Source organism: Sphaeramia orbicularis, chromosome 15 (genome assembly GCF_902148855.1).
Source record: "Sphaeramia orbicularis chromosome 15, fSphaOr1.1, whole genome shotgun sequence".
In the NCBI taxonomy this organism is placed as follows: domain Eukaryota; kingdom Metazoa; phylum Chordata; class Actinopteri; order Kurtiformes; family Apogonidae; genus Sphaeramia; species Sphaeramia orbicularis.
Genome location: NC_043971.1, coordinates 14,042,127 through 14,068,584, shown reverse-complemented (window position 1 = coordinate 14,068,584; position 26,458 = coordinate 14,042,127). Strand labels below are relative to the sequence as shown.

The 26,458-nt window shown below is 35.5% G+C and overlaps 1 protein-coding gene and 1 long non-coding RNA gene across 2 annotated transcripts in view; one reads left to right on the top strand and one right to left on the bottom strand.

Moving 5' to 3' along the window:
- Positions 1–21,558, top strand: part of slc24a3 (solute carrier family 24 member 3) — a 209,888-nt gene extending 188,330 nt beyond the window's left edge. Inside the window, exons 12-18 of the mRNA XM_030156211.1 lie at positions 1,205–1,445; positions 2,828–2,994; positions 7,344–7,458; positions 9,021–9,133; positions 14,940–15,005; positions 17,272–18,824; positions 20,791–21,558. Coding sequence (XP_030012071.1) covers positions 1,205–1,445; positions 2,828–2,994; positions 7,344–7,458; positions 9,021–9,133; positions 14,940–15,005; positions 17,272–17,421 — 852 coding nt within the window. The 3' untranslated portion in view covers positions 17,422–18,824; positions 20,791–21,558. The remainder of the gene's footprint in view (positions 1–1,204; positions 1,446–2,827; positions 2,995–7,343; positions 7,459–9,020; positions 9,134–14,939; positions 15,006–17,271; positions 18,825–20,790) is intronic.
- Positions 21,559–23,836: 2,278 nt separating this feature from the next.
- On the bottom strand, positions 23,837–26,091 carry LOC115434686 (uncharacterized). Its single transcript, XR_003937577.1, has 2 exons — positions 25,177–26,091; positions 23,837–24,075 (listed from the first exon to the last, which is right to left on the bottom strand). It is a non-coding gene; the product is annotated as an uncharacterized LOC115434686 (long non-coding RNA).
- Between the last annotated feature and the right edge of the window lie 367 nt (positions 26,092–26,458).

The window sequence follows — 26,458 nt, the reverse complement described above, 5'->3', positions numbered from 1 at the left end:
TTGGAAGAAATGGACCCATGACATACTTTAGAAGGATCCACATTTCTTCATGACCACTGAACGAAATTAAATGGGGTTTTCTGCGAGATGCAGGTAACAATTTATAGTTTTACACCCTGAAATAGTATTTAGATTGTTTAATTATTTTGGAAGTTATCAATATGGAAATTCTGATTCTAATTTTTTTTGGAACATACGGTACAGAAGCCAAAGAGAGATGCTAATTATTTTAAGTGTGTTATGGTCTGCAGGATTTAGTCATTACTTCAGTGTTGTAGCATCTAAAACACAGGTGGAACTTTTGTTCAGGGACCACCTACAGCTCAAAATACACTCAACTGGGCTGGACCAGTAAAATAATAATATAATAGCTTAAAAATAATGTCAAGTCCAAACTTTTCTCTACGTTTTAGAATGAAAAAAGTAAAATTACATTACGAAAATGTTTACATCTACAAACAGTCCTTTAAAAAAATATGAATAACATGAACAACCATGATAAACCTGCAATTTCTTAAGAAAAATAAGTGCAATTTTAACAATATTATGCCGCAGTATATTGTTTACTTATGTGCATACTACTTACAGATCACAGTGAATCTACAAAGACACACAACATTTAGTAGCAGGTAGAATATTGTTAAAATTGCATTTACTTCTCCTAAGACATTTCAGGTTGTTCATATTTGTTCAGGTTATTAAAATATTTTGTGAAAGGACAGTTTGTAGACGTAAATATTTTCATGTAATTTTATTTTTTTACACTAAAGCAAAGGGAAAAAATTGGAGTTGTCATTATTTATAGGTTATAATGATAGTATTTTACTGGTCTGACCCACTTGAGGTCATATGGGACTGTATGTGGCCCCTGAACTGAAGTGATTTTGACATCATTGACTGTTAAAATCTTCAGTGAAATTTTTGCATTTCACAAATTCGTCCCATGAGCCCTATTGGACCCTCTGGACCCCTGATCTAATGAACCAGTCAAAGCAGAGTGGAGCATCAGTCATAGAATCAACCAATATCTGCCACCACGGACGCACAAAGACGTCAGATTTGTTGACGACTGCAGTATTTTTATATCCACGACCCACAGCATTTGTGTTTGTGATCCTGGAAAATCCACATCTGTACAACATATTAAATAAGAAACTTTGACTTCCCAGATATTTACCATCGTACATCCATGTTTTTCTTACAGAGGCAGCGGCTCATCAACACACGGACTTTGACCAACGGCGACTCCGACGTCACAGTGAAAGGAGGAAGCAGGCGAGGCATCGAAAATGGACTTTCAGGAGCTGAGAGAGGGGTCAGGGTTCACCACGATGACAGGGAGGCAGGAAACGAGACCGAGAATGAGGACAACGAGAACAATGAGAATGATGAAGAGGAGGAGGAAGAGGATGGAGAGGGGCCCTTTGTACCCTTCCAGTGTCCAGGTAAGATTTATCTGAGTGGAAAAGGTTTCACACTTTTACATGGAAATAATTGGTTTTGGTAACATTGCAGGAAAAAGGTGGACACTTGAATACACTTACCTGCTTTACAATTGATATTTATTTATTGATATGTAATTAATTTTGCTGAGACCAATACAGTGTGCAAGGATAAAGAGAATTAACAAGGTTAAAAAAAACAGGAATAAATACACATTTAATAAAGGATAGAGCAATTTCTAAAGTATATAATCTATAGTATCTATAGTTTATAATAAATTCTCAAATCTAATGTATAAATTAACAAGGTACTGTACAGTAACAGGTTATGAAACATACTTTTACCTTGAAATGTGGTCTGATGTCCTCCTGCCTTTTCAGTTGCTGATATAATGGCAATTTGTCAGATTCCCTGCCTTTAACCCTTTCATGCATGAATTATGAGAACCTTAGTCAAGATTTTTTTTCTTGAGTGTTTTTATTCCTCCCTTGGCATGAAAAAACCCCCAAAGTGATCGAGTTTTTTTTTTTTTTTTTTCATCTAGCTCCAAAAATGTCCACTCAGCTACACCATGCATTTCATTATTGAAGCAAAGGAACATATATATAAAACTCAATAGCAGAAAGTGATATGGAAACAAAGAAATTAAAACATTTTGAATACTGCTAATCTGATGTTTTCTCACATTTTAGCATATTCTCATACTAGTTATTATTCACTTCATGGAGATAATATGCAAAAAAAAAAACCTTTTTGTTAAAATAACAACATTTAAATACAGTCTAACGATTAACAATTGATTTACCCTAAAACATGTTACTGCTGATCAGGTTTATCAACAACAGCAAAGTTACAGTAATGGTATGAATGTCAGTGTATGGGATGATGCATAAGTGTCCACTGTGTTGGCTGATATGGAACTAAAACAACAAAATCCATGAATATATAAGAGAACAGCTGGAGAATAACTGTCCACTGTAGTGACCAGTATGCATGAAAGGGTTAAACTGTATGAATGTAAAAGGATAAAGCTGGGGAAAAGAAAATGTCCTGTGTGTGATTATGGTCTATTAACTACATAAAGCATCTCCATAATGGATATGGTTGTATAGACACATTTATACACTATATCATGACTTATGCATAATCAGTCGTTCTTATATAAGATAAGATATACTTTATTGATCTCCCAAGGGGGAAATTCAAATGTACAGCAGCACAAGACAATATGCATCAAATACAATAGAAAAATTTGTTAGACTAAAAGTGACCAAAAAAATAGCACTAATAATGATATGAAAATACTGTGTAATGATCATACATGTAATCGGGTATACATCCGTCTTGCCTCAGTGTAATCCCATGCATCCCTGTGTTTCTGCAGCTGGTGCGTTCAATAAGCTGAAGTGGCTGCTGGCCTGGCCTCTCTGCCTTGTGCTGTACTTCACCATCCCCAACTGTTCCACACCACGCTGGGAGAACTGGTTCATGCTGTCATTTGTGTCGTCCACGCTGTGGATCGCTTCTTTCTCGTACATCATGGTCTGGATGGTGAGAGATATACTTTATTTTTTTATCTTAACCTTTATATTAACCAGGAAAGATATTCCAGAACATTTTCTTATTACAACAGTAGCCTTTGAATTCACACAAAACATAGAAGAGGGATGGAGGAAACACAACAGATAATAATAAGAAGAAGAAGAAGAAGACAAAATAGAAGAAAGGCAGTAAACAACAATAACTGAGAAATGTATGCAAACTGGAAAATGTTCAACAAATGTCTTGGAACTGTGTGTGCATGAGTCTGTGATAAATAAGTAGCAACCAGAGTGTGTTAACCCTATAATGCCAAACATATCACATTTGATACATGAGTTTTGAAGCCTTCGACATGATCAGTGTGATTTTTTTTTTCTTGACAAACCTGATATATACTATTAGATACATGCAATATATGGAAAACCCACCAGGGGGGAGGAATTTGTTCACCAGAGGCCTTTCCAGTGACACTACAAGATTGTCATTAATGAGGAAGGAGGCAGAACTTTAATAGTTTTGAAAAGGAATTACCAATTTGTTAGACATGTTTGTGTTATATTATGTTTTTGTTTGTTGAAAAATAATATTTGAGCATTGAGACCTGATGTATCAAATATGACACAAAATTGAAACTCATATGTGGATATTGATATTTGGAGAGAAAAAAATTGGGGTTGTTCAGAAGGACCAATAAAGGCTCCAGTTTCAAAGAACTGGAATTTTCTGTCAATAATTGAATGGTTCGGGCTTTACGGGGTTAATAAATTAATAACAAGAAGTGTGAATTAGAGGAGAATGTCCCAAATAGGAAGAAAAGGGAAACCAAAGTGGATCAGTGAGGAAAGTCTGGTCCTGGTAGAGAAAGAACATCAGAAAAACCACAAATCAAGGTCAGTTCAAGACTATAGTGACTGAAAGATGCATAAGGAGAAACTACTGTACTCTGGACGTCCAACTGAAAACATGCACGATGACAGTTTTAAGACTTACCTGAGCAAACACTGATACTGAAATGTGAAATGTATTATTGTCACTACAGTAGAGCTGTCTGTCAGGAAAAATATGTTGTATGTCATAAGCCCCAGTTGTCCAACTCAGCAGCTGACCCAGCTGTCAATCAAAGCCCACACTGCATTCACCTGTCACTCACAGCAGTCACGCCCTTAATTATGTATAACTTTAAGTCTTCATTCAGGTCATTCCCTGGGTTTTGCTGTGACGGCTGTGAGAGCTTTTATATGACTTTGCATTTTAGCATTTTTGACATGTATTATTGCATGTATTATTTAAGAAATAGCTCAAAGAAACAAAAACATTCTTACTGATGAACTCCAATTGTTGACACCCACTTTTAACTAGGGGTGTAAGAAAATATCGGTTCTGCAATATATTGTGATATTTCATTTCACAATACTGTATCGATATTAAAAAGTACTGTATCAATATTTTTAGGTATTTATTCAAATGCAGATACTGTGGAGGTTCATTTTTGTTTTTTTGTTTTTTCTTTTTTGTTTATATTTTATTTATTATTATTTAACTCTTTTATTAAATAATGTTAGGTCCTTCGTTGGGATTGCACAAAAATAATGTTCTGATGTTAGTTCTGAACTAATAGAATATGAACATATGAACAGGATCTTAAACTGTAATGTCTGTAAAACATAATTTCAGTTTGAACACAGGAACATTTTGTGATGTAACATTAGATCCTGTTCTGATCAAATTAAAATGTGTTTAGTATTTGTGCATATTTCTGGTGTAATTCAATTCTTCCAGGAAATAATCTTAAAAAAAAAAAAAAAATTAAATAGCCTTTTTAACACTATCATGATATATCGTGATATATCGTAATCGTGATCCCAGTATTGTGATTTGTACCATATTGCCAGATTCTTGCCAATACACACCCCTACTTTTAACCCTCCAAGCATCTGCAGATCTAAAATGGTTAACTGTCGGACTACTAATTCTATCAATACATTTAAATAATTCAGTTAAAATGCAAATTTGCATCTTTTCATGGTCATCAGCTTTGACCAATTTGGATGTTCAGATCTCCACTGTCACCACGGTCTCCTCAAAGTTTTTACACGGTCCAGAACAATCTCTCAACGAATGCTCAAGGAGGCCTCAACGATCTCATCAACCTCCCAATGATCTCTCACCAATCTTTCAATAAACGCCAAATTTTTCCACCCCGAAGGTAGAGGTGGTTGAGAGATCAGTGAGGAAATCGATATCTCAATGACCCCCCCCTGCCTGATCCAACTGACCACGCAGTTTAAAGTAGGGGGCCAAAGGCACAACGAGTGCACAAGGATCTCCCAAACATTTACACAGAAATGGCTTTTTCGAGGCTTAGGAGATCGTTGAGAGATCAGACCAACTTTTGATCACTCAGTAGTCACCCAACGATCTCCGTGTTGTGTAAAGCTGTCCCCACGTTGCTCATTTTGCTGCTTCCAGTACATTAGCTTTGACAACTAAGTGTTCTCTTGCTTCCTAATATTTTCAAACCAGTAAAAGGTACAATTATAATGAAATATTCTATTATTACTAGGGATGCACCGATCTGATACTAGTATCAGGCATCGGCTCCGATACTCAGTGTGTGTACTTGTACTCATACTCGTAAAATATATCCAATACAAATGCACCGATACCACTTACGGCCGTGTGACATTCACAGTTCAGTACAGCAGGTACGAGGCGGTGGAATAATGTGTGGGGAGTGTGAAGAGTGGGGAGATTTTTCTAAATAAATGACGGTGATAAAAGTAACGCTGGCTGCAAGTAACGTTAAAGGCACAGACAGATACGGATGGAGCGTTCTGTTTGTCCTCTGCGTACATTCCATCCGTTTTCCAGGTGCTCGCAGATGTGTACCCAGACAGAGAATACCAGCGGGAACTGTGGAGGTAAAGGATCTGTTGAAAGAGCGACTGTGTGAGTTACAGAGAAACTACTGACAGATTTATGACAACTACCCACTGGGCCAGTTTCCATCCTACTTATAATATTATGAGGGTAAGAAGCGGTGCGGACCGCTGCCAGCGGAAGTGAAAACGAAACTTGTCACTCATTTCTCCTTTCTCTACCTGCTGAAGCTAAGCTTTTAAACCTTACCAGCGAAAACGCTGCAATATTAGTATCACATTAGTGTTGCCTCTGTCGTCTCCATGTTTGTTATCACTGACTTTCTTCTTCTCAAAAAACTTTACTCTTCTTCGTGGTATTTGTCCAGTATGGTTAATTAAGAGCGGCGCCCCCTGGTGGATTAATTGAGAAACACTCATTCCAACACATTAAATGTCAGTAGCAGCACTTTTTTCCAGTCAGACTAATGACAACGACAGTAAAGCACATTTACAAAAGGAACTAAGAACTGGAATGGGATTACAGGGTGGGGAAGCAAAATTTACAATGAACATTTAGTTGTTTTTTCTCAGCAGGCACTACATCAATTGTTTTCAAACCAAACATATATTGATGTCATAATCATACCTAACACTATTATCCATACCTTTTCAGAAACTTTTGCCCATATGAGTAATCAGGAAAGCAAACGTCAAAGAGTGTGTGATTTGCTGAATGCACTCGTCACACCAAAGGAGATTTCAAAAATAGTTGGAGTGTCCATAAAGACTGTTTATAATGGAAAGAAGAGAATGACTATGAGCAAAACTATTACCAGAAAGTCTGGAAGATACTATTAAAGAAGAATGGGAGAAGTTGTCACCCCAATATTTGAGGAACACTTGCGCAAGTTTCAGGAAGCGTGTGAAGGCAGTTATTGAGAAAGAAGGAGGACATATAGAATCAAAACATTTTCTATTATGTAAATTTTCTTGTGGCAAATAAATTCTCATGACTTTCAATAAACTAATTGGTCATACACTGTCTTTCAATCCCTGCCTCAAAATATTATAAATTTTGCTTCCCCACCCTGTATTAAGTACTCATATCGGTACTAGGTATCGGCAAGTACTCAAATGTAAGTGCTCGTACTCGGTTTGGAAAAAAGTGGTATTGGTGCATCCCTAATTATTACCACTTCTGCTGTCATTGATCAGAATGTTGTGGCTAGATAGTGTATGTATTAATTCACTTCCTGTCTTGAAGCTATAGAGTCTGAAACAGTTTTTTGTACCCAGCTGGAAACATGTTTAATTCGGCTGTAGAGTTGGACATGTTAACATGTGTTCCTGGGGATTGACCCACTTTTAGAGCCAGTCTCCAGAGGCCATTTAACTCCGGTACTGCACATTTTTCAGCTGTAGTGGTTGCTGTTCGGTGTAAACACACATCACTCCACAAACAGAGGTTCTAATAGTGTTTGTCCATCTGTCTGTCAGGTAACGGTGATCGGCTTCACGCTCGGCATTCCAGATGTCATCATGGGCATCACCTTCCTGGCGGCCGGCACCAGCGTCCCCGACTGCATGGCTAGCCTCATAGTGGCACGACAAGGTAATCACAGCAAATAAGAGGTTAGCGAGGTGTCGATTTAACACAAGCGCCCATAGTAACCGCGGCCTGATGGAAGCCAGACGAACAGAATCAAAGCGAAGCCTCTATCAAAGAGCCGAGAGAGGGGGAGATGACAGGGACAGAAGTGGGTGAGCGGGAGTGGGAAGATAAACATCCAGGGGTCTGTCATCTTTTTTTCCGCTGTCCTTCTCCCGTCCCCATGGTGAGGCTGGAAAAGAAGGGAAGACAGCCCGCCGGGGTCCCTTCCTCCAGCCTTTCATCTGTGTTTATTCTTGCTCCAGTCATCAAATATTCAAGCAGCTCTGTCTGTGTGTCTGTCTGTCTATCCGTTCGTCTGTAGGGAGACAACCCCCCCCCATCCACTCTGTTTTAGTCCATCTACCCTTTGAATTGTACCAGCCTGCTTTTCCATTTCTGACTTTCTTTGACACGAAAGTTTGGACGGATGATTTTCCTGGTGTTGATATGTCACTGTCATAATAGAAAAGTTTTTTGGGGTTTATTTTATTTGCTACTTTTACTGTGTTTACTGTGTTCCTTATCTTACCTTACCTTACCTTACCATACCTTACCTTACTTTATCTTATCTTATCTGACCATACCATACCATACCATACCATACCTTACTTTACCTTACCTTATTTTATCTTATCTGATCTGATCTGATCTGATCTAACCTGACCTTTTCTTACCATACCATACCTTATCTTACCTTACCTTACCTTACCTTACCTTATCTTACTTTATCTTATCTTATCTTATCTTATCTTATCTTATCTGATCTGATCTGATCTGACCTTTTCTTACCATACCTTACCTTACCTTACCTTACCTTATCTTATCTTACTTTATCTTATCTTATCTTATCTTATCTTACTTTATCTTATCTTATCTTATCTTATCTGACCTGACCTGACCTGACCTGACCTTTCCTTACCATACCATACCATACCATACCTTACCATACCTTACCTTACCTTACCTTACTTTATCTTATCTTATCTTATCTTGTCTCATCTTATCTTATCTTACCTTACTTTATCTTATCTTATCTTATCTTATCTTATCTGACCTGACCTTTCCTTACCATACCATACCATACCATACCATACCATGCCATACAATGCCTTACCTTACCTTACTTTATCTTATCTTATCTTATCTTATTTTATCTTATCTTACCTTATTTTATCTTATCTTATCTTATCTTATCTTATCTTATCTTATCTTATCTTATCTTATCTTATCTTATCTTATCTTACCTTACCTTACCTTATTTTACCTTTCCTTTCCTTACCATATCTTATCTTATCTTATCTTATCTTATCTTCTTACCTTACCTTACCTTATCTTTTCTTATCTTATGGTATCTTACCTTACCTTACCTTATCTTTTCTTATCTTATGGCATCTTATCTTAACTTACCTTACCTCACCTCACCTTACCATATCTTATCTTATTTTACCTTACCTTACGAATCATAATATTTATCAAACTTCTGTAAAATTTGATCTCAGTTCAGTTCAATTGTGTCTTTTCAGGAATGGGAGACATGGCGGTTTCTAACTCAATCGGCAGTAACGTATTTGACATTTTGGTGGGACTGGGACTCCCCTGGGCCTTGAAGACTCTGGCTATCAACTACGGCTCCGATGTGAGTAGTATACTGTGTGCTTCACCTTAACACAATGAACGTTGAAAATTATACCCACACGAAGGCACAAAGACCACACAGAAGCATTTTTAAGGACCGGTGTGTAATATTTACATGGCTTTGGTGGAATCTAAGTGCAGAAATCGAAGACAATATTCATAATTATGTTTAATGTATAATCACCTAAAATGCAATCTGCAGCATCACCACTATCACTAAATAATAAACATTGAACCTTCAAAGTCCATTCAGATGTTGTTCCAAAAAGCCTGACTCACATAAACGTAGACTGAACTTCTCTCTCAAATAGTATGTTTTTATTCAGATCCTGTGTTTTGGATTTCCATCATTAAAATATTCCTCTGTTAATCAGACGTTAGTTTTTGTACAAGGTTTCGATATCTGTCTATGTGCTGACAGATGTGAATGCTTTTGTTTACTGACTAAATCAAAAAATTTTTTTACTTGCAGAAGAGTGGTTTTATGTTCTACTGTATGAAAATTGTCAAACAAGTGGTTTGTGGAGCTCATAATCCTAGTTTCACATACTTTATATCAGCAGAAAAATGAGAAAAATATGCACAATCAGTGGAGAAATCTTAAATTTAACATTTTCATGCCTGAATTACACTGGGTTACAAAAAAAAATTTTTTTCAAGTTGTCTAGGTTTTTTCAACTGAATTAAGACCATTTTGCACCGCTAAATCCAAAAATGACATCTGTTTTTTTCAATCAGGTCAGGTTGTTTTGCTAATTTGATTTTGAAAAATTTGATCTTCTCACAAAATTGATTACATTTTTGTGACTTTATCAGTTGATTTTTTTATATAGTTCTCACCCAAAATAGGTTTTAAGAGAAAAAAAATCATTTTCTAACAGGATTCCTGTTAGGTACAATGGTGTATTCACCGCAGATGTAGCAGAATACGTCAGGCTTATTCTTGTAAGATCTTCTAGTCGAAGCCATTTCATTCACCTGTAATATTAAAAAAAACATTAATCATAAATTGGCAAAAGTAAAATCTTCAGAACTCGTTTATTGCAAGAAATATGAAAGAATTTTGTATCATATGATGTGAAAATGCCCATAAATGTAAGCAAAAATGTTAAAAAGCCAATATGTAGCATAGTTCAGAAAGTTGACCTGATTGAGCAAAATTAATGTGATTTTTGGATTCAGCACACCAAAATTATCCTAAATCAGCTCAAAAAACTTAAGCAATAAATTTGTTGTTGACCAGTGTTATGAGAACCTTAGTCGAGATTTTTTTCCTGAGTGCTTTTATTCCTCTTTAGACATGGAAAAAAAAACAACAGGATTGAAATTTTTTATGAACCTGTTTTTCATGGAGTTACAAAAAAGTCCACTCAGCTGGACACCATGTGTTTAATTTTTGAAGCAACGAAACATGCATTTAAAACCCATCATCAGAAAGTGATATACCGTGTGAAAACTATGAAATAAAAACATTTTTCAAGCTGCTAATCTGATGCTTTCTAACATTTTAACATAGTTTAATGCTAGTTATTACTCACTTCATGGAGATAATATGCAAAAAGAACAACCTTTTTGTTTAAGAAAACTTTTAAATTACAGTCTGATAACAATTAGAGAGAGACTGGGGGTAGGAGTATATAAGTTTTTACTTCTTCCTACTCCTTTTCGAGCATGTATAATTTCATTTCATCATTATTATTATTATTATTATTATTATTATTATTATTATTATTATTATTATGTTTACTTATCAACCTTTTATGTACCAGTGCTTATATTTTGTTGGTTGATTTTTGTTTGATTTCACTGTCTACATGTTCAAAATAAAGATTTCAATCAATCAATCAAAATTAGCAATTGATTTACACTAAAAGATATTACTGCAAATCAGGTTTATCAAGAACTGCAAAGTTACAGTAATGGTATGAACTGCAGTGTATGAGATGGTCTATAAGCATCCACTGTGTATGCAACTAAAACCACAAAACCAGTGAATATATATAAGAGAACAGCTGTAGAATAGCTGTCCAGTATGCATGAAAGGGTTAAATGAGCTTTATTTATTTATTTGTCTTCTTATGTACTCCAGTTTCTCATTTTTATCACTATTCAACAGCTACGTCCAAATTAACACACACATTTACATGTTTTCTTCATGGGACATTTCTTTACATTGACTTACACTCATTTCCTTGCATTAACTTAAGCTGTAGACTTACCATAACCTCACCCTGAATTAACTCCAGTCTAACTCCAATCTTAAGCATTTACGCTCTTGTTTGGTGATTTATTAAAGTGGGGATTTTGTCATATTCATGCCCATCTACTGACCTTCCAGCACACACACACACACCCCACCGTTACATTACAGCTCCTGCTCATGCTTATTTCTCTGCTTAATTACTTTTTGTTGATCTGTTTTCCATGGTTTGCCGTCTGTCGTCATTTACATTTCTGTTATCTCACCAAGCGGCGTGTTTGCTTATCATATTGACTTTTTGGGGAATATTTGAGGTGTTTTTTTGTCAGCCAGCTGGCTTGTATTATCTGAAGTGCACAGATTACTGCACAGAATCGCTCTCAGCTTTTATCGGAGTTTCTCACTTTATCCATCAACAGCTGTGTTTTATCATCGCACCAGCATCGACTTGAGAAGACATGATACCGAGTGTATCTTATCGCTTTAACTGTCAACTTCACACATAGTGAGTGAGTTTGATGGCGCAAACTGAAATATAGATTTCACGTTAACAGAAGGGGTCTTGTTTGGCTGCAAGTTTAACCATGAAATGAGAACATCAGCGCAAGTCAGTCAATCAATTATCAATCCACCAGACTGTGTAGACTGTCTGTTTAGACAGTGATCTACTGTTATTTCAATTGATAAGGGGTCACTTCATCTAAATTATAAAAAAAAAAAAAAAAAAAAAAGACGAAAAGCGATGGAATATCAAATACAGCACCAGAATTATACAAAACACTCTAATAGGATTTAAATGTCTATATACAGTGTAAAGTAATGGACAATCAAAAATTGTATCGATATAATTTTGAAGAATATCCATCCATATTGTACTGTATAATATCATATCATGTATCATATTGTATGTTTTATTGCAGGTATATCATCACATCACATTATATATCATATATTTTACATATTATATTGTATATAATATTCCGTCAGATCATATCATGCATTATTATATCACATTGTCTATCATATATCGTACAACATGTCATATATAAAATAGATTAGATTAGATTATTAAAATTTTGTTATATTTATTTGCAATGACAATAAAAGGAATCTAATATAGTTTCATATATAGAGGATTAAAATTTTCATCTGTAAACCAAAACCATAGATGTTACAAAACACAAGTGATCAAAATAATTTTAAGTACATGACAAAGGAATATGTACACATAAATATTATAATACATATAATATATCACTGATAACACAGGCATCTACAGTCATGGAAAAAATTGTTAGACCACCCTTGTTTTCTTCAATTTCGTGTTCATTTTAATGCCTGATACAACTAAAAGTACATTTGTTTGGACAAATATAATGATAACAACAAAAATAGCTCATAAGAGTTTAATTTCAGAGCTGATATCTAGCCATTTTCCATGGTTTTCTTGATAATAACCAAAATCACTTCAGTTCTTACATCAATATCTATGGCATTGTACTGACAAAAACAGTGCTTTTAGGCATTCCATGTTTTCTTTTCTGTCTGTTTTAGTCACATGATACACACAGGATTTAGTATTTGATTGCATAACCATTGTTTTTGATGACTTTTGATGGTCTAATAATTTTTTCCGTGACTGCATTTCTAACTAGAAGCACTCGGAGAGCGCAGACCTCCGCCAAGGCTGATCAGTGGCCCCCCCCGTGGGCCCCCCCACCCCCGATCACCACCAAAATTTAATCATTTCTTCCTTATCCCATTTCCAACAAACCCTGAAAATTTCATCCAAATCTGTCCATAACTTTTTGAGTTATGTTGCACACTAACAGACAGACAAACAAACAAACAAACAGACAAACAAACAAACAAACAAACCCTGGCAAAAACATAACCTCCTTGGCGGAGGTAATAAAAGTCTGACCAATCATTTTATTAGTTCCAACTAAAATGATTGATTGAGCTGATTGTTATATTATCATCTTCATTTTGCATTTTTAGGTATTTTCTTTTTAGGTATTTGATGATGACTTTTGATGGTCTAATAATTTTTTCCGTGACTGTATGTGACAGAAAGTGCTTTCACTAACATCGCAGCAAACAGACTTCAGTTTAAAGGGGAAAAAAATGTTTAATTGTGAAATTTTAGATGAAAAACATAAATGTTGTCAACGATGCTGACATGAAAACGTTATTAGTATTGAGTCATGTTTGCGATGAACTACACAGTGAAGAGAAAAGTGCTGAACGACAAAACACAACAGGATACACTATGACTACATTTAGCATGGCCTCTCACTCCACAGGTGTCAAACATGTGGCCCGGGGGCCAAATCTGGCCCACCAAAGGTTCCATTCCAGCCCCTGGGATGAAAGTGCAAAAATGAACCTGAACAGTCCAGGTTGTCCAAATCATTTTGGTTCAGGTTCCACATACAGACCAATGTGATCTCCAGTAAAAATAACAACACAATAACCCATAAATAATGACAATGACAGATTTTCTTTGTGAAAAATTATGTGGAAAAAATTCCAGTGGAAAAAAAAAAAAGATTACACTGTGAAAATATTTACATTTACAAAACTATTCTTTCAAATTAAAATGCAAATAAATACATAAATATAAACAAAGATGAAAAACCCGAAATGTGCAATTTTAACAATATTCTGCCTGTTACTAAATGTTTTGTGCATTTATGGATCCACTGTGATCTGTAGTTGTGTTAAAAATAAGAGGTGGAATATTGCAGAAATCGTTTAAATTTTAGTTCCAAACTCCAAAATTTTAACAATATTCTGCCTGTTACCAAATGTTTTTGTAACATTGTGTGTAAATGTACATTTATAAATAATAAGTCGAGGCATAATATTGTTAAAATTGCACTAATTTTTCAAATGAAATTTCTGTTTTTTCGTGTTATTCACATCTTTTTTGTAAAATGTAAATATTTTCATAATTTAATTGGGGTTTTTTTTTGTACTAAAACAAAAAGAAAAACTTGGATTTGTCATTATTTATAGGTTATTAAATCATTATTTTACTGGTCTGGCTTGCTTGAGATCAAATTGGGCTAAAAATGGCCCCTGAACCAAAATGAGTTTGACACCCCTGCACTAGACAATTTGGCAGCTTTGTAGTGGTATTAAAACAAGAAGTCCATATAATTTATTAATAATAATAATAATAATAATAATAATAATAATAATAATAATAATAATAATACATTTTATTTATAGGCACCTTTCTTGGCACTCAAGGACACCGTACAATAAACAGAAGAGTATAAAACAAGCAATAAAACAGAGTAAAAAGCAAAAGGGAAGGGTTTACTCTGAATATCCCATAATGCATCATGAAAAGCGGTGACCAAAGCATGTCCACTACTGTCTCATATCCATCCCACACACGTCATGCAATCACTCAGTTGTCAGTTTTGAAACAAATTGACTCACACTGCTTACTACTGAATTATTATTTAAATGACGCTAAATAGAATGATAATCTACTGACTCTTTTGCATTTTTTTTTTTTTTTAATTTTTGTGCTGATATCCTTCATCTCCGTTGATGTAGCTGTAGTAATGGCTTCCACTTTATGTCTTCACAGATAAAACTGAACAGCAAAGGACTGATCTTCTCTGTGGGGCTCCTGTTGGCATCTGTGTTTATGACGGTGAGTATTCGACAGTCTGTCTTTTCACATCTTCAATAGGACATGTGCACTGACGTCACAGTCCTGCAGGAATACGCCTCGAGTAGCAAAACACACTGAAACACACGGCTGCATGTAGGGCGGAAAACTGTGAAAGCAGGAGTAAAACAAACAGATATGTTTTTAAAGGGGGGTATATGTAGTATTGAATGAGTCAATCAATGTTATGTATCCACAGACTGTATCACTCACTGAATAAAATATAAAGCTCATCATTTGCACACATTTGTATTATGGTATCATCAAGTTGTCTTCTTCAAACTAAAACTCGTAGACGCTTATTTTGATAATCAGTTAAAATAAGTGTCCTATGAACTTCACATGTTGCATCAGCTGATAATTTACATTATAGCTCTGTTAGCTTAGCGCTATTTTTAGACTGAAAACAGCCACAGCAAAACCACAAATCACCTGTTTTCTGTACAGTTTGTGTTGTCAATAGCTGAAACAAAGATCTGTTTGGAATCCAACAAAGCCAGAACGTCACAGTTTAGTCTGAAACACAGATCAACGAACAACAATTTAGCAAAGATGATAACATCCCATAATAACTTTATTTATACCTTCATAAACCAATCAAACCAAACTAACAACAGCTTCTATTATTTATCTTTTTTTGAGTCTAAAAGTTGTTTCTTAGTGGTTCTCATCATTGCTGGTCACACTCTGATACTTTAGTCAAAGGCTCTGTAGTATTAGTTTTAAATCAGAGTGACTCACTACTCCCCCTAGTGGTCACATAAATCCCATAGTTAAATAAATTCTCTACAATCTAATACATTGTTCTCTTTGACAGAACTTCACAGCTCTTTATTTTAAACACTAATGATAATTTTAGGTCATTTTTTAAGAATTGAAAGTAGAAATACTACATATAACCCCTTTAAAGACCCAAATGTTGACGACAGGAAGTAGTAGTTTTTGTACCAATATTTAAAAAAAAAACAGACTCTATTTTTATCACTTCTTTTCTTCGTCTCTAAAAGTTGTTTCTTAGTAGTTCTCATCCCATCTGGTCACATTGTGACGCTTTAGTCAAAGGCCCTACATCAGTGGTTCTCAAACTTTTTACAGTGGAGTACCCCCCTGACATATACTTTTTATCTAAAAACCCCCAACTCTCGTTTCAGCATTTTTGATTGAAAGAAATTTGCCAGATGTCTGTTTATAGTTTCAAAACTTTGTAAACAAACAACATATATTTAACTGTAATATACAGGGTGGGAAAGCAAAATTTACAATATTTTGAGGCAGGGATTGAAAGACAGTGTATGACCAATTAGTTTATTGAAAGTCATGAGAATTTATTTGCCACAAGAAAATGTACATAATAGAAAATGTTTTTATTCTATGTGTCCTCCTTCTTTCTCAATAACTGCCTTCACACGCTTCCTGAAACTTGCGCAAGTGTTCCTCAAATATTCGGGTGACAACTTCTCCCATTCTTCTTTAATAGTATCTTCCAGACTTTCTGGTAATAGTTTTGCTCATAGTCATTCTCTTCTTTCCATTATAAACAGTCTTTATGGACACTCCAACTATTTTTGAAATCTCCTTTGGTGTGACGAGTGCATTCAGCAAATCACACACTCTTTGACGTTTGCTTTCCTGATTACTCATATGGGCAAAAGTTTCTGAAAAGGTATGGATAATAGTGTTAGGTATGATTATGACATCAGTATATGTTTGGTTTCAAAACAATTGACGTAGTGCCTGCTGAGAAAAAACAACTAAATGTTCATTGTAAATTTTGCTTCCCCACCCTGTATAAAAAATGAATTTTTAAATACAATACTGTATATATAATAAAAAAATAAAATACATTTTAAAAGTAAATTTTGTGTGTAAGTTATAAACTGAAACGTGCCCTATTTCATTGATAAGAAAAATAAAATTGGTCATTAATTAATAAATGAACCATCTATCTATCTATCTATCTATCTATCTATCTATCTATCTATCTATCTATCTATCTATCTATCTATCTATCTATCTATCTATCTATCTATCTATCTACCTACCTACCTACCTACCTACCTACCTACCTACCTACCTACCTACCTACCTATCTAAATCTAGACCCAAATGTTGTTGACAGGAAGTAGTAGTTTTTATACCGATATAGAACAGAATCAGATCTCTGTTACATCACATGTATATCCTGTGTCCTTCTGTCCTCATCTACTCACCTGTCTTCCTGTCTGTCTGTCCGTCTGTCTGTCCGCAGGTCCTGGGAGTTCACCTCAATAAGTGGACGCTGGACAAACGCCTGGGCTTCATGTGTCTCCTCCTCTACTCCATCTTCCTGTGCTTCTCCTGCCTCATCGAGTACAACATCTTCACCTTCGTCAACCTGCCCACCTGCCGGGACGAATGAGACCACACACACACACCGACACACACCGATGCGCGCACACACATATCCGCAGTAGAAGCGTAAGATTCTTCAAACCACACAAAGCCTCTACTGTGGACGGAGATCCCACTCTGTTCTATTTCTGTGGATTTTTTTTTTTTTTTTTTTTTTTTTTTCTTCTTTCTTTTTAGTACCATCTTTTCTGCTCAGTGCAATATGGAGCACCTCTGGTTGTGCTTCGAAAGACCAGAGTGTGGGATTGATTTGAGGAGCAGAGATGGACACGACAAGAACATGGAAAGGAGAGACGACAACAAAAAGACTCAGTGTCCCGCTACTGCGTCCTTCTGATGTGAGGACTTTTACTTTAGAATTCCCCTTGGAAAGAGAGAGAGAGAGAGAAAGAAAGTGGGAGAGCAGATGTGAAATCTCCAGTTCGGATGTTTACTAGCTGCTAACTTTTCCTGCAAAGTGGAGGCAGGTCTTTTAGATAGAATAGATAAGAGTAATAAGGAAAAAAATGCAATGATATAAGTTATATAAGTGGGCTGGAGGGTGAGGGTTAGTGCTGTGGTTTTAAGGGCGTTTTGCAGGTTTTGTTTTTTTTTTTTTTGTTTTTTTTTTAACATTATGTACATATGGTCCAGTTAGTTTTGCTTTTACGAAGTGGACTAAACAACTTTCCGTGACAGACGTATCTTCTTCCATCTGACTTTCACTCATTTTTAACTTTTTTCTGCCTATATTTCATTCAGTCGTGTATAACTTCCTGTAATTCATCCAAAAAGTTCCGTCACACTGTAAACGAAGCAAACTACAATTCATTCGGACCCGGATGAACACCATCGCAACTACCACCACCTCTTTGGAGGACCGTCTGTTTGTTCGACTACAGCTTCACACCTGCTAATTTCGTCTTAAAAGTCCCGAGGCAGGAACAAAACCTGTTATGCAGATGAGCACATTTTTCTAACATCATTATCTTACAACTCTTTCTGTTTCCGTTGTGTGAGCCAGGTTTTTTTTTTCCACATCCAAGTGTTTTTCATTTTGTGTGTTTTCCAGGTAAAATTTCCCACAGAGAACCAGGGCATTATCCCAACGCCGTGTTAAAAACTAACTCCTATAGCCTCACAGCTGTAGCTTCTATGTTTTGTAAAATGAATTAGCTTTATAGAGAGTTTTTTTTTTCTTTTCCTCTTGTAAATATTGCGCCTTTTGTAAATACTCCCCAGATATCTTATTTATTATTTATTCATGTCATACGCACATTTCTCCTCTGGAGGTCGCAGAAACACCTGGGCAGGTTTTATTTAAAGACCCAGGGGGATGCATTTCCAAGAGGGACACACATTTTCAGATCTTCACACGTGTATAAACAAGCACAATTTTCTTCTGGGAGTCCTGTTGATGTCATTAGAGCAGTGTTTCCCAACCTTTTGAGCCATGGCACATATTTTACACGAGAAAAATCACAAGGCACACCACCAAACAAAAATGTCCCAAAAAGTTTATTTATTGAAATATAATGCAAATCTAGTCTCAGTTTACTTAGTGTGAAACCTGGCCTGGTTAGCTGAACACAAAGCTGATACTCTTGCAGGAATTGAAGAAAGACACACATGGATCTTCTTCAACAGCTCTGAGTCTCTCTCTTTTTAGCTTACCAGCCGACAGACCGTAAGCTATTGTCGTCAGGCGGCATCTGGCAGCGGTGTCTGTCGTCGTCTGTCATTCGTTACAAGATTTTAATTGTCTTCTTCTTGAAACTACAATTCCGATTGACTTCAAACTTGGTATACAGCTTCTTTATGATGATGTCAGCAAAAGTTAGTGAATTTATTTGGATCTGGATCTGATTCTGGATTTGGTGTGACTTTGAAAAATTTCCCCATTATAAGCGATAGGAAGTGGATCGATGCAATAACTCAGTAAATATAAATGATATCAAGTGTAAATTTCTACAGTCCAGCCCTGATGGGGTGATGACCAAAACATAATGGCCACATGCTGATCAGGATCTTCTTCTGGATCCGGGAACTTACGGAAAATTTAACATGGGCTGTTATGGGGAAAACATTTCAATTGTCTTCTTCTCCCAAACTACAGTTCTGATTGACTTCAAACTTGGTATACAGCTTCTTTATAATGATGTCAACACAAGGTATTGACATTATTTTGATCCGGATCTGATTCTGGATTTGGTGCGACTTTGAAAAATGTTCCCATTATAAGAGATAGGAAGTGGATTGATCCAATAAATCAGTAAGTATCAATGACGTCAAGTTGGAATTTGAATTTTTTACAGATCTGATTGGAATATGACCAAATATGGGCTATTTCTGTGATAGAATAAATACACATAACTGGGTGATAATAAATGGCATCTGGATACATTTCCTAAAAGTTTTTAATTTGGCCAGTAAGCTACAGGGCCATTGGTCCTATTTTTTGTTTCTATATTAGTCATGCTTGAAAAGCTCAACTCACATAGATACAGTAGGTTGTGGAGAAAGGGAACAGAACTGAAATAGCTTTTGCCCTGTTTCCACTGTGTGGTATCGGCTTGACTCGACTTGACTCGGCCTTTTTGTGTTTCCATTACGAAAAGGACCTGGAATCTGGTACCCAGTACTAGTTTTTTGGTATCACTTCCGCCGAGGTTCCAGGACTGGGGACCAGATACTAAAATGTGACGTATAACACTGCAGACCACAGATTGGTCAGACAGTTGTCTCTGTGACCCGCTGTTTTACAAAAACAGATGCAGAAACTACAAAACTACATCATGGTCGGTCGAGGAGATTCAGTCTTTGGTGGCCGACGTAAAAATTCAGACGAGACAACACGCAACGAGTGAGTTTTCAGCAACTCTCTGAGCAGACGACACGGAAATAATGTGTGACATCACTATGACGTCCAGGTACTGTAAAGTCGGTAGTATCTTGTAATGGAAATGGTCTCCAGGAATACCGAGTTGAGACGAGCCGAGCTGGTTCCACGTTAGTAGAAACGCGGCATTTGTTGTCTGGGGGGGGGGGGGGGGCGGGGCGGGGCGGGTTTGAGGTCCATTGTATAATAGTATGGGAGGTTTATCCCCCTGGGGTTTACAGGTAACCCGCTAATCCATGCATCACTAGTGAGGGGGGCTTTATTAACAGAACACACCGCATCGGGGCTGGTTCACTTTCACTTTCATTTTGTAAAGGGAACCAGGAGACTGTTGTTGTAGAGCGGATCATTGGTGCATGCATTCGTATGTTTCTATATCACGCTGCTGCTTACAGAACCAATCAGGTGAAATTGGATAATCTTCCACGACACACCTGATGAAATTTCACAGCACACTTATGTGTCACGGCACAGTGGTTGGGAAACACTGCATTAGAGTGACAGAAGTTCTGGGTATGGATGTCAGGATGTCAGACACAGACTTGCACTGAAGAGCTTAAAACTAGCTTAACTGAAAGCGGGTGGTGGGGGAGGGGGGAGGAGGGGGTCTCTCCTGTAAATGCATGCTGATTATGAGGATGGCATCCTTGTAAAATGAAGCAGGTTTATGTGAAATTCCTAAATGATGTTTTGTGGTCGGTGATCTCATAGTCTGCGCTGCCACCTAGAGGCTGTCAACACAGAGTAACAGACTGCGTGTCTCGTATCAAAGACCAAATACTAAAAAAAAATAAATAAAAAAATAAAAAATGTATATATACAGTGGAGGCATTACTTAAAACAGCTGAGAAAATCAGGATGAGGTATTTAAGTGAAGTAGAATAAAGATGCAATATGAAGCATCAGGACTTTTATCCCAACTCAGATATTTAACGTTGGGGTTTGTAGTGTTATTTTTATCCAGGAGTTCTTTGTATTTTGTAATGCCTAATGTCTAGATTTGTCCACATAATGGTAGGTTTGTGCTACATGAATATTCCTACTAGTTTTTAGAGCATGTACAATGTGGTTCGTGAACCCTGCAAGGGGAAGGAGGGGGGGAGGGATTTTTATTCCATCTTGAAAAGCACCTTGCATCTCTGTCACACTGTTCCACTGCATCACTGTCGGAGCCTGTTGATTCGCACTCAGCGTCCGAGTTTTCCTCCAGATGGGTTCATTTTGAAACGTGGAAGTGCTCTATTTTTTTTTTTTTTTTTAATCTCCTAAAACTAAACCATCAAATTCAGTATCATTTTATTTATTGACCGGTAATATAAAATATCAAATCTGAGTAATATTGTCTTTTGAATGTACAAATAATTATTCTTAATGTTGTTTTTTGTTTACAAATGGAACTTATTTATTTATTTCAGAGACACAGGCAGAGTACTCTGTGCTACGACCGGAAAACAGGGTTTCAATGTGTTTCAGTCTAATGCAATAACTATGAGCTACGAATATGTAAATACGCCGCTTTAATGAACAAAGATTAAATTTATAAAGAAGAGTTTAAGAAGATGTATTCAACTGTAAATTCTGTGTGACACTGTTACAGCTCGTCATCCCTTTTATCCAAGTACTTTTATCACTGACTATACAATCAATGAGAACTGGACTGTTACTATCGGATCATTCACCAAGAAGTCAAAACGCATCTTATTTATTATGAGAAGTGAGAAGTAGTTTTTACCACAAACGTGTCACATCATATGATGTCAGTAGCGTGATATGAAGTCATGTTCCCACACTTCACCGGTGGAAGATACTGTTTTTAAAGATACACACTAAGATTTTGTCGCTTTATTCTGCAGTTTCGGTAATATTCTCCTGATTCTTCAGAAAATCTTTGTCATTTGGTTTTTATTAAGGGACAGAGAGGATATTCTACCACATTTTGAGCCTTGTAAGGGAAAAAAAACATTGATTATCATGACATGAACTTTAAAGATAGTGACAAATTTTATTGATAATGACAAATTTTAAAGGATTTTATTACAGTTAAAACCTTTGTTGTACAACTGTTCATTCATTCAATTCATGGGACCCAGCATTCCCAGGGGGACCAGTGGATATAGGTTAGAAGTTGTGAAAATGTTCGGGGTATTTTTTCCCCTCTAATTTTTTTTCCTGTTTTTTTTTTGCACCACCAATTTTTATTACAGTTTTTCCCCCCACAAAATTTTTTTCCTGCCCCCCCCCCCCAACCTTTCAATTTTTATCCTGGGTTTTTTTTCCCCACTACATTTTTTCCTGTTTTTTCCCCCACTATTTTTTCCTGTTTTTTTTTTTCTTTTTACCCACTAAATTTTTTTCCTGGGATTTTTTCCCCACTAAATATTTTTCCTGTTTTTTTTCTCCTGTTTTTTCCCCATTAATTTTTTTTCCAGGTTTTTTTTTTTCCCCACTCAGTTATTTTCCTGTTTTTTTTTTCCTACTAACCCCTCCCCCCAACAAATTTACAGATAAAGGGCCCACAAAGTTAACCTTTCATGGGGCCCACAATTGCTAGCAGTGCCCCATTCAGTAATTACATATATGTAAAAAAAAATTTTAAAAACTTAATTGCTGTTAAAAATCGACAACTGTTGCATTGATGCTGTAATAATATACATAGCTAAGGTTTTATTACAATTAGGCACAAAAACAGCTTGGCTAGGGAAAGAATAAACCATCAAGGAAAGAGAAAAGGAAATAAATATTAACAATATCTCCTGTGCTCAAATCCACAGTTTGTTTTTTTTTTGCAATCTCTATCCAACCTCCTTCTAAGAACTGTCCCTATTAATGTCAGCTTTATCCTTCTTTGCTTAATTATTCATACAACTGCAAATTCTAGTGTTACAGGGATTTAGGGGGGGTTTAGATGCATAGGTGGGATGTAAAATCACCTGTAGATAAAGACTTGTTGTGGTTTTATTGCTGTCAGTACTGAGCGGCTTCAAAAAGTTTGTAGAAAAAGGGCAGTTGGAAAAAACAGTTTAAGTTATGATGTTTATTTTCCAACATGTGCTCCATCTGTCAGTGCACTTCTGCAAGTGTTGATACCAGCCTTTAAGTAAAACTGAGGGCAGTGTCATTTCAACCATGTCAAAGCTACGTTCTTATTCCTCTCTCTTTTTGAAGCCCCCATGTATTAGAATGGGACTAAATACAGTTGCAATCTGCAGCTTCACCACAAGATGGCAGTAAACATCACAACGACAGGGTGCATTTTCTTACTTTCTTTTTTTTTTTTTTTTTTTTTTTTTTTGAGACTCAGTTAATTCCTTCCATCACACCTAGATCTGATGCCCCTTCCACAATAACGTGAATATTTTTATAAACATATTTTAGTCCCCTGCTTATTAAAAAGTTATCTACTGCAGGTCATACACTGATTTATTTATACACCTGGATTTGACGTTTCAGGTGCAGATTCATATAAAGCAATAATTGACTTGAGCAAAATAGGGTGGAAATCATCTAAAAATCTCAAATTTTGCAACATAATATGCTGTTTATCTGTGGAAAAGAGGCCCAAATATAGAGAAAAATATCTGTTTTGCCCAATTTGTGCACTGGTGTGGATGTAGCGTTAGGTTTGGAGACAAATACCACAGATTAAAAAGTATCCTCAGTCAGTAGAGTACATTTATGTCATAATTAAGGAAAGTATTAACTGTTTTACTTGTACTAGTCAATGACATTTGTGGATTTGGATCGTATTTTTGTGTTTACAAATCTAAGTGTGTATCTTTAAACCTACTGTATGGAAGTAAATCTGTGTCATTAGATTTTGAATTATAAAAGTCATTGAATTTCTAGCACTGAATTTTTTTTAAGTATCTGAATTTGTTGCGCCTGAATTTTTTAAATTCTAAATTTATGAGCAAAGTTGGATTCAGAGACAAACAATTCAGATACTTAAATTTAGTGCAAAAAAAATTTCAGATACTTCATTTCAGTGCAAAAAAAATCAGATACTTAATTTTAGTGCAAAAAAAAATCATACTTAGATTCAGTGCAAAAAAAAAAAATTCAGATACTTAATTTCAGTTACAAAAAAAAATTCAGATACTTAATTTCAGTGCAAAAAAAAATCAGATACTTAATTTCAATGCAAAAAAAATCAGATACTTAATTTTAGTGCAAAAAAAAATCATACTTAGATTCAGTGCAAAAATTTTTTTCGGATACTTAATTTCAGTGCAAAAAAAAATTCAGATACTTAATTTCAGTGCAAAAAAAATCAGATACTTAATTTTAGCACAAAAAAAAAAAATCAGATACTTAGATTCAGTGCAAAAAAAATCAGATACTTAAATTTAGTGCAAAAAAAATTCAGATACTTAATTTCAGTGCAAAAAAATCAGATACTTAATTTCAGTGCAAAAAATAATAATAATTCAGATACTTAAGTTCAGTGTTAAAAAATTCAAATACTTAATTTCAGTGCAAAAAAAATTTCAGATACGTAATTTCAGTGCAAACAAAAATTCTGATAATTTCAGTACAAAAAAAATCATACTGAATTTCAGTGCAAAAAAAAAAATAAAAAAATCAGATACTTAATTTCAGTGCAAAAAAAATCAAATACTTAATTTTAGTGCAAAAAAAATATCAGATACTTAGATTCAGTGCAAAAAAAATCAGATACTTAATTTTAGTGCAAAAAGAATTCTGATACTTAATTTCAGCGCAAAAAAAAATCAGAAACTTAATTTCAGTGCAAAAAAAAATTCAGATACTTATTTTCAGCACAAAAAAAATCAGATACTTAATTTCAGTGCAAAACAAAATCAGAGCTAGAAATTCAGTGGCTTTTATAATTCCAAATCTAATGACACAGATGTACTTCCATACTGCTGTACATGACATTCTGAATCCAGACTATAACCATAAGCGTTCTACTGCTCATTTTTGGTAAGTAAGATACAGATATTTTACCATGTGACACAACACACAGCACCGTCATTTAACCTAATTCCAGAATTATCAGTATCTGTAGAATCTGGGGCATTTTTTTGGGGGGGGGTGTTCCGTCATATTATATTTTCTGAAAATATCTGTATCGTGCACTTTACCAAAAGAACTGATGCTATTTGGTTCATTCCAGTTTGTGCTGCTATTCACTGCATGTACCGAACACAAATAAAAGGTACTATGTGTTGGAAAACTTACCAAACTACCACCAAGACGCTCACATTTTGAGGAGAGGCGTCTTATATGGAGGAGATTTCTAAATAATTTGTGATATTCACATGGGTGATATATTGCTGATGTACTGTACATATGTATATAAATAGGTGTAAATGTATTTATATATTTTTTGTCTCAATCTGTATATGTGTTGAATATATTTTCATAGATCCTAGGACTCCCTCGTACTGCCCTTTGTTTTTGACGTGTTTGAGATCTCTGGAACTATTGTCCTTTGTTTACTCGCATGGAAATATTTCACTATGATAAATTATTTATGGTAAAAAAAATTTAAATTTTCATGTACTTTGGGATGAAAGTTCAGTGAGTTTTCGACGGCGCTGGCTGTAGTTGGAACTGGATATCCTAGATGACTGCATGCTGTGGATAGAATAGGAGGTGAGAGACGGAGAGTGCAGACGATGACGTTTCTCTGCAAACGTGTCCGAGCTTTACCTCTTCCCACACAACAAAACTTTTCAACCGAACGGTTTGCTTTGTGTTTAGATGTTTAAAGATGTAATTTTAGACATAATTTTGCTACCTGAGCATTAATAAAGTTGTCTTTGCTTAGGGTAACACACACTAGTCTGACGTTTCTTTCTTTGTGTCTGTGTTTGTTTTGACAACGACGTCCTGAATGTAAAATGAATTATGTATTAATTCCTTTTCCTGTTTTTTCCCCACTATTCCCCCCCACACACACACACAAATTTTTTTCCTGTTTTTTCCCCCGCTACATTTTTTTCGTGTTTTTTTTTTTTCCACAAAATTTTTTCCTGTTTTTTTATACACTAATTTTTTTTTCCTGTTTTTTTTCCTCACAAATTTTTTTTCCTGTTTTTTTTTCACACTACATTTTTTCCAGCCCCTCCCCCAAAATTTATTCCTGTTTTTTTTTTTTTACCAAATTTTTTTCCTGTTTTTTTCCCACTAAAGTTTTTTC